At 48.3% G+C, this 13,493-nt stretch overlaps 1 protein-coding gene across 1 annotated transcript in view; it reads right to left on the bottom strand.

The window, feature by feature from the left end:
- NTN4 (netrin 4) overlaps window positions 1-915 on the bottom strand; it is a 53,309-nt gene extending 52,394 nt beyond the window's left edge. Inside the window, 1 exon segment of the mRNA XM_035900998.1 lies at window positions 784-915. Coding sequence (XP_035756891.1) covers window positions 784-915 — 132 coding nt within the window.
- Window positions 916-13,493: the final 12,578 nt, after the last annotated feature.

The raw sequence follows: 13,493 nt of genomic DNA, 5'->3' as shown, positions 1-13,493 counted from the left end.
CCCCAGCCCAGCTTGGTTTTAAAAGAGCGACCGGACCAGTCGCTCACTAAACCCGAGTTGCTCAAAACGCTGAAGATGTTTCTTGCTTCATCGGCTCTTCTCTGGTGACTGAAGGCCTGGTCGATGGGGCCACCTAAACCTGAGTGGGTTTTCCGTTCTTTCCCGGGACTTGGCAATCTGTGGCTTAGCCCACAGTTTTTAAGAGCTGTAAAGTCCCATGTACTCCGACCAATTCCATAGCACCGCTCATCATACCTCAACAGAAGTTTTGGGCTCTGAAAATCGGAAAAGACAGAGTTCCATCTATTTTTCGCCACCAGACCGTTACCTTCTTAGGTCTGCCTCAGCAGAGGGGCATCAGGAGGGCAAGGGTGGAGCGCTTCTGAGCTGTCACTTTTTTTACTTACCTGAATTTAACCTGGGAGGTGAGCGTGTTGCCAGCGCTCCAGAGTGCGTCATACTTCTCTGCACTTTGAACGGGAACAACTTAAGAGCGGCTCTGTTTTCGAAACCAGCATGATGGTCTCCCAAGGCCACCGTGCTGCCTTCTGCAACGCATTTCGAAAATGCTGCGCGTTTGGCGCCGCTCTAGGGTTATACCGTCACCGAAATGCTCCCTGAGAGGTATTTAGTCCATAACCTACTGATAACAGCCGAAGATCTGACTGACGGGGCGGTGTTATCTCTGTATCTATGCCTTAAAAGGTACGGGTAGGCTGATCTTTGTCATCTTTCTAATTTTTCAGTGCTGACTTACATACCACAGCGAAGCATTTTGCTCACCTTGCTGCTGTCATTTTCTCTGCCCTCCAGATGAGTGCGTCTAGACAGGGACTTCCAGCCCCCGGGCACCCATTGAGCCCCCACAGCTGCTTGCGAGCTACTCGGGGGGTTGTCCTGCAGCCCGCCCGTCATGGCGAGGGCTGTACCCACGCTCCTGAGCCTCCTCATGGCCATGGCCATGGAGGAAAAGGATGTTCTGGAGGGTTTCTGCCTCACATGAATGGGTGATGTGTTGCTGAGGGAACACACGGGGGTTTGTGTGGTCACAGCCAGATTGCAGCAGTCAGGTTTTTCCTTAAAGCTCAAGCCACAGGCGAGGAATTTATCTGCATTGTAACTCATCACTCATCGTTCCTCCTACATCAGAACTGCCAGGCGGTACGTCTGCCTTAGGGCAGTAAGTCTGGGCAGACCTGTGCAAGAGCTCACGCTACCGTGTCAACCCATTGGCATCAGGAGCATAGGGCAGGTTGAGGTCCATGAGCAGGAGGAGTGATTGCCTTGAAAGGAGAAGTCAGGGTTGACTGGGGCAAAGGATGGCTCTGGAGAAATCCCTGGGGCAGGATGGGAGGAGACGATCTGGTCTGAAAAACTGCACAACAAAATCTTGAGGCTGATGGTCTCGATGGCTGGAGAGGGAGACAGCAACCAGGCTCGGGCTTGAGTTAGAAATGAGAGGGAAGAGCAGTTGCCAGCGAGGGAAAATGGGAGGAGAGAGGCTACACAGTGGGTGTGGAATGGTGGGGATAGGAGAGAGAAAGAGCGCGTAGTGAGGATGTGCTTACAGCAGTGGCAGGGGCAGGAGGTCTGATATTGCTGAAAGAGATCCCTCGCATAGAAAAACCAGACAGAATAAAGGACAATTTCCAGATAACCCCAGGTAGGACATCCAAAATTCAGCTCAAGTATCCAAAAGTTTGAGAGAGCTGATGAACTCCCCCCACACTGGTAGCATACGCCTGCTCCTTAGAGATGCTGCTGGCTCACATGCCTTGGTCCTCAAAAGCCAAATAATTGAGTTGCACTTTCTTTCCTGCCTAGCAGCTCTGCAAATGGATAAAACCTGTTTGCTCTTCCTAGATTAATCTGTTTTACTTGTTGGACGCCACGCAGCCTGCAATCCTGGCCATGGGCAGCTCGGATCCTCCCAACACCCCCTCCCTGGCTCTTGGCCACCCCATGGGACCCGCATAAACACGTGTCCATGAGTGCATCCATGCTGGTGGCTCAGTGAATACCCGCAGTGGAGCTCTGCATGGCCACAATCTGTTGGCATCTTCCCAGGGCAGGCATGGGCTGCTTGCTGCTTCACGGGGCTGGTGGGAGTTCAGCAGAAGGTAGGAAGCGCACAGAGATGTTTCAGCACAGTGTTATTTTCTTTGTCAGCGTTGCCTCCTGAGGTGCCGAAGGAGAAAATCACATAGTTATGGGGAAGGGAGGGTTCGCCTCTCCCCAAACTTTCTTCAGGCTTTTGGGTTCATATTGTACCTCTGGTAAAGGAAGAGCAAGAGATGTTTCCAGCTGTCGTTCCTGCAATGTGGTTGTAGGTAGGCAGGTAGACTGAAAGGCCCAGAAATGTGAAGATCACCTGTCTTTGTCTGGTGTTTGCATTTCTCAATTGCACTTATGAAGTCTTTAAAGTCTGATGATGTTCCCTCAATATACATGTCCCAATAAGTTAGAGGGGAATAAGCAGGGGTGACAGACCCGGGGGGTGGCCTCTTCCTCCTCAGAGATGCTGAGGAGGTGACCTGGAGGAAGGAGCAGAGCCTGATGCTTTGGCAGGGGTCCCCAGGGGCGTGATGTTGTCCCTGGGGAGAGGCAGCAGAAGCCTTTCACCCTTTTGTGTCAGGGTGAAATCCTGGCCCCTGAATTGGGTGGAGAGAGAGGATCTTCTGCAAATCTCTTCCCCCAAGCCCCCTGCCAAGGGTAGGGACGAGCTGGGATTGACGTTTTCAAGTCAGTGTGTGAAGCTAATTTTAGAAGCAAACCATGGGGGGAATACCTCACCTACCTCCCAGTCAGAGCCATCTGGCCTATACTTTTGTCATAAAAATCTCAAAAATTCAAAAGATCAGATTTACTTTTTAACTAGAGGCTTGTTCAAAGATCACCATTTTCTCTATTGGCATCCGTGTAAGTATGTAGAACTCCTGTTACAGTTTAACAGGAGGCTCTTGGGGCCAACGCAGTCCTTCAGACAGGCCTGACTATTTTAAGTGGTGTCACATGTGCCATCTTTCCCCTGTCTGTGCTCTCACTGCCTCTCCATGGACTGGGCATGGCCCGCTCGGTTCTGCACAGGGAGTGGAGGTGATACCCAAATGGAGCATCACCCTTTGGAGGGAAGATGAGAGGCTGGATCGGAGCACTCTCCACCAAGGAGCATAACTGCAGGGCAGCAATTCCAGCTGAACAATTACCTACATGCTTTAGGTCTGGAGATGCTTATTTTTAGTTTGGTAGTTATTTTTCATTGAGGGGCCCTTTCAGGTGTCCTCTGGGCAGGACTGGACGTAGCTCACACACCGCTCAGCAGTAGGTTGCTGGTGGGAGAGATGGGGCGAAAGGATCCCACCCTCACACTGGTGCAAAGTATATGGTGCTGTGCAGGAAGAGCCACCGCACTCCTGCAGAGAGTTCTTCCCCATGGCAGCTACGCCTTGCTCCATATCATTTTCACTGACCTGTTTTGCCTTTTCCCAGTGTTTTGGGTGACCGACATAACATATCAAAGGATATGGTACTGGGCCTTTGCTCCACCATGCAGGAGATGGTGATGGTACCGTCTCTATGAGGGATCTACTGCATTAGCAGTCCTTTTGACTTCAGAGAAAAATTGGCTCATCCAGATCTGGTGGGCTGTTGCTGTTTTCAAGAGAGGATCCACTCCTCCAGCCCTGAACAGATGCTAATGTACCACGTACACATTTAAACACATTAAAAGAGCTTTCTTGAAACGAATAGAAATTTGTTCGGCTCAAGAAAAAATATGGTCTTGATTCAAAGTCCACTGAAGTCAATGGAAGTTGACATCTGATTGGTGGGTTTTGGATGAGGTCTGAAGCCACCTCCCTCTTGTCTGTTTTGGTACCACATCTTTAATCCTGTGTATTAAAACCCGTCGTTAAGTCTTGCACTTTTCCATTTTTTTGCAAATCACTGAAAATCTTCCAACCGTCATCAAATGAGCAGTGAAAACATTTCACTGACTCATCGTATTTTGAAACAGCTTGATTCCTAAGTTTTCTGTATGAAAATAAGCCAAAGGATAATCCAGAGCAGTAATTACTGATTAAAGCTTCATATTTCCTTGCTTAAGTTCCTGTTAAAGCTGGGTTCTGATATACAGCATCACCCTACAGACAACTGGAGAAAATAAGGGAACCGATGTGCCCTTACGTTTCCCTGTAGCCAGCAATCGACTTTTTGGAGCCAAGTACTTTGCATGCTGTACCAGTGTGCACACAAGAATGAGAGCACTTTCATGAGATTTAGTAAATGGAAGTCAAGTCATAGAACTGCTATGGCAATGATAGCACTGCTCTTCAGAGGTCTGTAACGAGGCTGGAAAGGACCCTGTTTCTGCCCACTGTGGGGAAAAATGCAAAAGGTCAGTAGGGGAACCTGAAAAAGAGAGGAAGGAGAACCCTGGAGTTACTCACTGCAGTTCATCGTATACGGGGGCAAAGCTGAGACCATCACAGTCTTTGGCTAGACTTCTGCACTTTGCACGTAACGATAAATCCCTTTATTGAGCGCAGACAAACCCATTTACTTTGTAGTCTGGTAAAGATTTGGAACCCTTTCCCTCTGGTTATAGCATCAGTCCTTTTAGTGCACAAAAGGGTCTCCCCACACCTCTGAAAGGGACCCCTGCACTCCAGCAGGGGATCATCCCTTGGTCGTGAAATCGGGTATCGCTTCCGCTTACAGTCCTCTCTTGGGATTCAAGACCCAAGGGACCCGAGGGACAAGAGGGTTAAGGCTCATTCAGGTGCCCAGGAGGTCCAACAGCTGCTACACGTCTCTGACTAATGGCACCAAAATGCCCTCTGGCAGGGATTTGTTTTAGGAAGGAAGGCCAGCCCCCGAGCCCAGTGCCTCAGGGGTTTGCCTGGCAGCACACAGGGCTGGATCCGGGTGCATTAGATACTGTGCATCCACTGCTAAAAAAAGCCCAACCCAAACCCCTATCTCCAACAATACTTTTTAAAGGCTCTGCCACCTTTCTGGAAGTAAGGGTTGAGTTGGTGTTTTATTCTCCAAACTGTAGAGGCTCAAAACCCACATAAATTATTTTTCATGTGCAGCTGTTTTTTTATCCACAAGTCATGGCTCCAGGCATTTTGAGGTTTTTTTTCCCTCTCTCTCTCCCCCTCTCTTCTTACCATCCATTTTGGACAAGGAGGAATGAAGGAGAACCAGCTAATCTGACCATGTTCCACTTACAGGGGTTTCGGGAGTGAAAAAAGCAAAGCAAAAGGGAGAAAGAGTTGGGGAGGACTTGCTAAAGAAAGAAAAGTGTTGGTAGGCAGTTGGCGTAATTTTTTGCAATAGGACCCGCGCTTGCCGGATTATTGCTGTCACTGTTCTCTTAGCTCCCATGTAACCTCTGCCCCCCCTCCTTCCCTCCTTTCCTGGGTAATTGATATGCAGATATCAAGACAATGATGAAATTTAAATGCCATAGAAACCCACAGCACTGACGCTTTCTATGTCAGTTCTCTGCTCCATCCTGCATGCTACAAATTATTAGGAGGATTAACCTGCCAGCTGCTTCCTGAATGCCACCTCTGGCATCTAGCCGGCACAAAGCCTCCGAAATGCTCCCGGCAGCCAGGGAGAGCAGCCGGGGCGGCGAGAGGTGGCTGGGGCGGCGAGGCAGCCATCCATGGCCGGCAGCGTTTGGGCTGGCAGTGGGACGAGGCTGGGCACAGCCCGCCCAGGCGCTGGCTGGCTCTTGTTTCAGTCCTGGCACCCGTCCCAAAAGCTGGGAGTGGGGTGCCGGAGGGCAGCCCAGCAGCCAGCAGTGGCCGCAGGATGTGGGGCCGGGAGGAGTGAGCTGAGGGGCAGAGGGAGAGGGGTCAGGAGAAGATGCCTGCTGTCCCCTCTCCACTGCCCTCTGAGCTGTGTGGGGAGCTGGTCCGGACGCTGTCTTGTGCTGGAAAGTCACCACGTGCAGCAGGGTCAGCACATCTTTCATCTCTGAGAAACTCCTGGCTGGCCACGGTGCACTGCAGCCTGTTTCTCCGTTCCTGACAGGGGAATAATGCTCAGCATTGCTCTGCCTCACTACTGATGTAAGGTGAGCCAAGCCCCCAAAGCTGGGGTTCAGGGTGACTGAGGAAGGTGTCCTCTGCCAGCTGGCATTAATACCATTCTGTGGAGACAGAAATCACCGTGCCGTGCTCCCCTCTATGCTTTCTCCAGCAGGAAGGGAGGGCAGGGCAGCTGTGTTTGCTTCTGCCTCTCAACCAGACCACCTTCCAGCAGGACCCATTTGCAGGACCCCAGGTGCATCTCCATACAGATGCCACCCCCTTTGGCATCTGCTCTTTGCCTTTTGGCTTAGTCCCTGAGCATCATCCTTCCATAATCCTCCTCATCCCTGGGTTACCAAGCAGGCCGGGCGCCTGGGGGACTGTCGCAGCATCCAGCTCTTCCATGGTAACCTGATCGATGGGAATTTGGTGCCGAAGTGCAGGCACAAGCCTATTGCAGCACAGCTGACAGAAAGGTAATTAAGCAGAGACAGCCACAGGGACTCTGAGATGCAAATACAGCATGCATTTAGAAAATAGGCTGAAAATACAACTTTGTAAGTCGGGAGTGGGTACTGGATGGGCCGGGCTTTCCCCAGGACAGTGACTCACTGCTGACCCTGCCTCCCCAGTGGCACTGTCTGAGAACCACATTACATTTGAATTAAATGAGGTTTAATAGCCTTCAGTTACAGTCACTGCTCATGTGGAGGAAGGATGGTATTAGTAGAAAGCAAGACTGGAAAAATGTGCCTCTGTCTGCCTGATCAACAGGATGAGCAATGAAAATCTGACAAAGTGAGTTTAGTGGTTTCATGGCAAACTTGGCAGGGAGGAGGGTTAGGTGGTTGTAAATTATCCCCTTCAGATGTTACGGGTCAACTTAAATAATAAAATTCTATCAAACTTAGCAATAAAGGCAGCATTTAGAGAAAGTAGGTTATTATTTCGTGATCTTATTGGACTCCATTGAAAGAGAAAAAGAAATGACTGTCAGAAAAAATGTGCAAAAACCTTGACTTCGTAATTGCACTTTGACTGAATGAGCCACTGGAATAGAAGGCTCTTCCCTGGGTCTAGGAGGTACCGTGAGCGTTGGTCCCCTCTTGAGTGTGAGTCCCTTTGCAAAGCAATGCAACGGCTCCCGCCCTACGGGCCCAGCAGACTTGTTGCCAAACGCATGGTGCAGCCTCTGAAAGTGAGCAGAACCCTCTCCCCACCAGAAGCGATAGAGAGTTTGTGCTGTTGAATCAATGGGAAAGATGGAAGGACCCATGGTCCTGGGGGTGACAGTGTGAGAGGCGGCCAGCATGGCCAGGAAGGGCAGGGACACCACCGGCTTGCCTTCCTCCTTCCCCCGTGCATAGCAGAGATGATACAAAAGTACAACAGAAATTACGTCTGTCCTGTGCTGGTGGGAAAGCTCTCCTGACAGAGAAGTGTGCTGCAGAAGGTCTGTTTCCCTTGCCACCGAGGCTTTCAGGCACACTGCAATGCCCCTATTTTCAGGCATCCAGAATAAGCACAGGCAGTGTGAATACCCACAATCTGCATGCACCCTCCTGGTGCCTCTGCTGGGACATTCAAAAACCAGGCACTGAAAATGAAGATGAGCTGGAAAACCTTGGCCTTTGTCCTCGCCCACTCCTTGCCTGATTTGCTTTTTCACTAATGAGAACTGTGCAATGATTTCTTTGCTTTTGAATCTCTCTTTGGGGAATCAGTTTGGTCACACAGTCACTTTTGCCAGTCCCAGCCTTGTTACCTGTGCGGTCGGGTGAGCCCCAGCATGGTGGAAGGTGCCCATTGCTAGACGGCTTCCTGCTAACGCTGCTCCTTTCCATGAGACTCTAAGAAAAAGCCCCGTGCTATCCCCAGACACACAGTGACTTAATTCAGTGTTGTGTAGCTTGGTCCTTTTGTCCACTTGCAAGTGAAAGTGTCATATAGTGTTGCTAAGAGAAAGGGAATGTGGCAGCACAGATATGGCGGAACACCAGGCACTGGATCTGACAGTGGGCTCAGGCTGTGCCTTTTGTGCTGTCAGAAGACACAAAAAGCTGTAATTTGTCCTGCTGGCTCAAGATCATCTTTTGTTCTGTTAGCTCAGGGTCCAAAATGCTGCTTTTACAGCCAGCATTTATGGATTTGCAAGGCAGAGTGGGCATATTGGGAACCAGAAAAATGCAGCCTGGAGATGTGCTGGAACGTCTTGGGCATGGAAGAGGATACGCATGCAGGCACACGGGCACAGAGAAATCCTGGTGTGCTGGTCATGCCTCTTTTGGGGCTCAGGTAAGTCATGCTATGCATCTGAGAGCTAGAGCTCTTATGGCACAGACTGGGACTGAATTTGGCTACACTTCTATTTCTCCCTGTGCAAACTTATTAACATCCATGCAAGTAAATTGTAAAAAGTAATGCCTGTGATGCAGTGGTATCATTAGTGCTTACTATGATCTTTACATCTGAGGGGACTTAAGTATCCCCACCAAAAAATTAAACATCTGAGAGAGTTTGTATATACTAAGGGGAGTGTGAATAATATACAGGGCAAAGAGATGACACTCTTGATCAAACCACAAGGCTGCCTTTAAAATCCTCACCTCCAGCATGTTAGAGAAATCTGTCTATCCCCATGCCCCTTTCCTTAGTATCCAAATCTCATCTCAGATGTTGTTTTTGCTGTGGGGTCTTGGCAGCCCTTCCACCCGCTCTAGACATTGTTTTGCTTTCTGCTGGATGTACATGCGGGGTGACATCATGGCTATTTCTGGTCTCTGACAGTAATCTCCTCTCTTTTGACAGGCAGAGGACAAAGCCATTTCATATTTACGATTCCTTGACCCATATGAGGCTGATGTGCAGGAAAACATGTACAGTAAGACTCATCACACTGGGATGCAGTAGAAAGACTCGGTGCCAGAAAAAGCTCGTGCTAGTCTAGGTGCACTCATTTCAGTCATACTTCACGCTATAGGTTGCTGGGTCTGAGTACCACTAAGTGCTGCCATAATTTATAGTGGAAAATATACCTTAAAAAGAGAATTTCTTCTTCTGTACATCTAACGTGCATCTAGCAAATTATCTGGAGTACACCAGGTAGTCAAATGAATTACCTTCGTATAAGTGGAAACAGAAGACCACTTAGCTCTGTGAATGAGAAGAGCTCCATAAATGCGGAACGTGCTGTGTCTGTCCTGTTGTGGCAGCATAATGCAGCAGAGCTACGGACTCATGTAGCTCGTGCATGTGAGCCTGCATTTAGTCTAGTCACCCTTTGGCTGCTTTCGAGCTTGGATCACTGGGGAGCTTTTAAACATCATTTTTTATAGGTAGTTAAATATGACAGCCCTGGCTGTTCAGCGTGTCCGCGGATGTAGGACACGTACGGAGTGGGAAGACAGCCAGGGAACCAGCCTAAGTAACACTATTCCCAGCTGCCTTGTTCCAGCGTATGTTAAAGATGCCACAGGCCTCATGACTTTTGCTCTGGTTGAAAATTGAGCAATTAAGCTAAATTAGCCTGTATTAAGCTCTTGCTTACAGCTATTTTTGGTACCTCTAAACCATGCTGCAGGCAGCAGTGAAGACATGAAATATCAGCATAGCCAGAAAGAAGCCCCATCTCCTCTGAGAGACTCCTCTGGGGGATCTCTATTCTCCTCAAAGCAGCTCAGATTTCCAGGCCCCGGTGTGTGTGCCTCTGATTCCGCAACATCCAGCAGGAGCATGGGGACCTGAAGGCATTTTTCAGTCCATGACAGTAAAATGACAGATTGTTACCAGAGGACACGCTGGCCACGTGCCTTTACCCAAGAGGTATAGGAGGAGCTCTCGGAGAAGAAAGAGAAGTTGAGCCACCTTCACTCTGCACAGCCTCTTCTCACCTAGCACAGACCTGGGGTGATCCAGTAAATTCACAGGAGGAACAGAGAACATAGCTCCTATAGGGCTGGGAGGCCTTAAATGCCCCCAAAATAGGCTTTGGGCACTACTGAGAAGTCACCTGTTTTGCTTGGGTCCTACATAAGAGCAGAAGGGACTGCCACATCTGCATGCAGCCAGGTGCAATAGTTCATCTGGATTTTTCAGCAAGGACACATGGACTCATATAAAGACATTTCAGTAGGCGAGCAAGCCTTCTTTAAGTGATGGCTTTAAACTCTGCCTGAAATCTGCAGGGTAATTTCGATAGCTAGTGGCTGAAGACCATTTTTGCTGGGCAACTGGCAGCTCCTTCGAGTACCGCTACTTGATGCTGTGACTGTGCTTGGAAGGGGAGGAAAAAGCACACAAAAAGGGATAGACACCAGCCAGATGCCACTTAGTTTGTACAAATGAGACCATTCTATAAACAGCCCTGATGCTCTTGCTCACAAAGGTACGTTAATTCAGCAGGGAACTGGGACATTTTTATGGTGTTTCTGAAGGAGTTTGAGTTGCTATGTATGCTTAGACTGGGACATGCCAAAAATGGGGGGGAGGGGAGGTTTGCTCTCTTTTTAATGTTGGTCTTGACTTGGTTGCCTGCCAGGTTTGCTGTTAAGCCTTAGGTGGGATCTCTGCGTGGGCACAGCTGCCCTTTAAGGTATGATTGCTTTTGATGCTTCGGTTGGGGATATTCAGCTCATTCATTTACCGAGACTGCAGAAGGTCCTTGGCAGACATTACACTCAATCCTCATGGATTTCCACGCTGTCTCACTGGCGGGCCCCTGAAGTCACTGAGGGTCAGGGTGCTCCTGTAGCCCTTCAAGGCCATGGAAACATAATTTTCAAGTAAATCAAAACCTCTACCTAGGACTGAGTCAGTAGCTGATTTCTTTTTTCAGGTCATCATCTGATCAGAAATGTGGTTGCTTTCTTCTTGAAAGAAGAAACCTCACATTAAAGAAAAGGAACAACTCTAATCCTATCAGTTTCTTATTCCTGAAATGAAAATCTGAACATCATTGATTTTTGGAGCACCTTTCTTCATATCCTTAGATGTTGTTACTGGCTATGGTCCCTGAAAGTTTTGCTATTTGCCATTTTCAGCATACTGAAAAGCCAAGTTCCCAAAGCAGCTGAAGGAGTGAAAGATGCTCTCACCCACAAACAGTAAATATTGGCTTGACTCATGGGCAGAATTAACCAGGAAAGCATCCTAACCAACCAGCTATTGTAGGCTGAATTGTGTTCAGTGTTTTTTCTTGCTCATTGAGATTTCCTTAGTAAATTTTGCAGCCTGCTGCAGCGGAGAGACTGTGCATGGGAGGATGGCTTTATCACCTGGGGCTTTGGGCACCACACTAGGAAGAACAGTCCATCTCTACAGTGATCTCTATCCAAGGGCAAAGTAAATGTATACACAAAGAGGCACAGTGTCAGCAGAAGCAAGCAAAAGCAGCACACCCCAAAACACCCACCAAACCCCAGAGCAGTGTGGTAGGAGATAGGGGTGCAAATGCCCACAGGTAGAGAAAGGGCTTGAACCAAGGTCTCCTGCATCCTGAAGGATGCATCCTGGATGCACTGCTATTTCAGCTGGGTTGACACCAGTAGCAGTCACTGTTGATACTGTTACTGCTTGAATTTAAACTTTTGCCTTTATGACAAATGAGTAATAAAAGTTGCTGTGGATATTATTAAAAGGTTTATTCCAGCATTTCCAAATTATTACTTCTTGTTATAGCCAAATCTATGTGCTTAATCCACAAATACTTTCAGCTCCTCCGAACTGCATCTTTCAGTGAATGACAGCTTTGACAGGGATTTTTTTTTTCTCCTTGTCCTGAACTGATCAGCTGAAACACGTACCATATGCTTCAAGGAGAAAAAAATTGGTCTGTTTGGGCTGGAAAATAAAAATAAATGGGCTTTCATTTCTATTGTGTCTTTTCTTGATCTCCTCATCTTGTTTTCTTCCTTACTACGAGTTCTTCTTGAGTCTCAAACTTTCTCTGCTTTTCCATGTTACAGCCTAGATCAATCCTTTACTTCCTGCCATTGTGGTCTCTAATTCCCTCCTGTTCACAAAACCAATCCTATGCCTGTAGCCTACACCTGATATCTGTCTGCTCATCCCTGACCTGTCATTCATACTCACCCTCTGCATCCCCCTCTCCTTCTCTTCCCTCACTCCCCTTCTCCTGGTATCTTTTTTACCGAATTAGTATAAGATTGTGAGTAAGAAATTACCCCTAAAGAATATTAGATGATCAAATAATAAATGAAATGCTCAAGCATGACAGACCGTACTTTTCTGGGTCATTATAACATTCCTTACTTTGTGCTATAAAGCATGAGTCCAAAAGCCAAGTGATCTGCAGAACTAAAAAAATGTGAGACAATCACTCTTTGTGCTTTTCCGTCTTTATGAAATGAGTCCAGACCTCTTGGAAAGTGTCCATTGATAGCCTTGGAACCCCTCCTTCACAGGACAAGCACAGCACCGCAGTGATAAAGTCACTGTTGTGTTTAGCATCTGAAAACAATGATGTCCAGCATGTTTCCACCATTATGCCTGTAAAATCTCAGAAAGACAAACATGGGAGTAGTCTTGGCACTGCAGGAGTAGTAGTGCAGTTTGTAAACAAATTCCCTGATAATTTCCACTTATTGCTCACCGGTTGGATTTGCAGAGCAGTTCTGGCACATGAGAACGAGATTTCCTTCAAAGGCAGCTAAATCAGAGGCTCTGCTTCAGGTGAGCATCAGCAGCACTCCAACATGCCAGGGCACATATGGGATCGCACAAATGACCGGTCCTTCGGGCAGCTGTAAGCCACATGCATGGTAAGGACATTACAGTCCGAAGAAAAGCCCTTGGACATGTGTAGGATAGGTGCTGCTTTGCTCTCCTGATCCATCTAGCACGATGAATTACCTACCTGTGTCCTGGATCACTAATGCCCTGAGCCCTGTAGTCCTGTTCCCGGGCATCCAGCACTCTCCATCCCCTTACAGGGAGAACAGGCAGCTCACTCAGGGAAATACGGACAAGAAGGTGGCAAGGTGCCTAAAAAGCAGATGACAGGATGCTCAGATTTGCAACACTTTGGTCTTTTTGTGGCCTCAGACCCAGTGGAAATTGCATTCCTACTCACCGAAGCGCTGCTAAGCCTTTCAACCCTAGTCCTCTAGCTTGAGTTTTACGATGCCAGGGAAATTGGGCTCACTGTCCACTGACAACACAGGCAACGAATTCATGTCCCTTATGGCATAGGACCTTTCCTGTAATAGACAAACTCCTTAGACAGGACCTAGAGGGCTGTTCACAGCCTTGGGAACCCCACTGCTGGAAAGATGCTGACGTGCTGGAGGGATTCCTACAAGAGCAGGAGGAATCAAAGGGGGAGGACAGACCTCTGCTAGATGGACAGAGAACTAAGTCTGATCTGGCTGAACAACAACTGGAAGGAAATACTGATGGTATACAAGTCATGGTATGGTCGTTCAAGGC

This window comes from Egretta garzetta, unplaced genomic scaffold (assembly GCF_000687185.1).
Source record: "Egretta garzetta isolate BGI_Z169 unplaced genomic scaffold, ASM68718v1 scaffold38, whole genome shotgun sequence".
NCBI classification, from domain to species: domain Eukaryota; kingdom Metazoa; phylum Chordata; class Aves; order Pelecaniformes; family Ardeidae; genus Egretta; species Egretta garzetta.
This window is presented reverse-complemented; position numbering and strand designations above follow the sequence as displayed.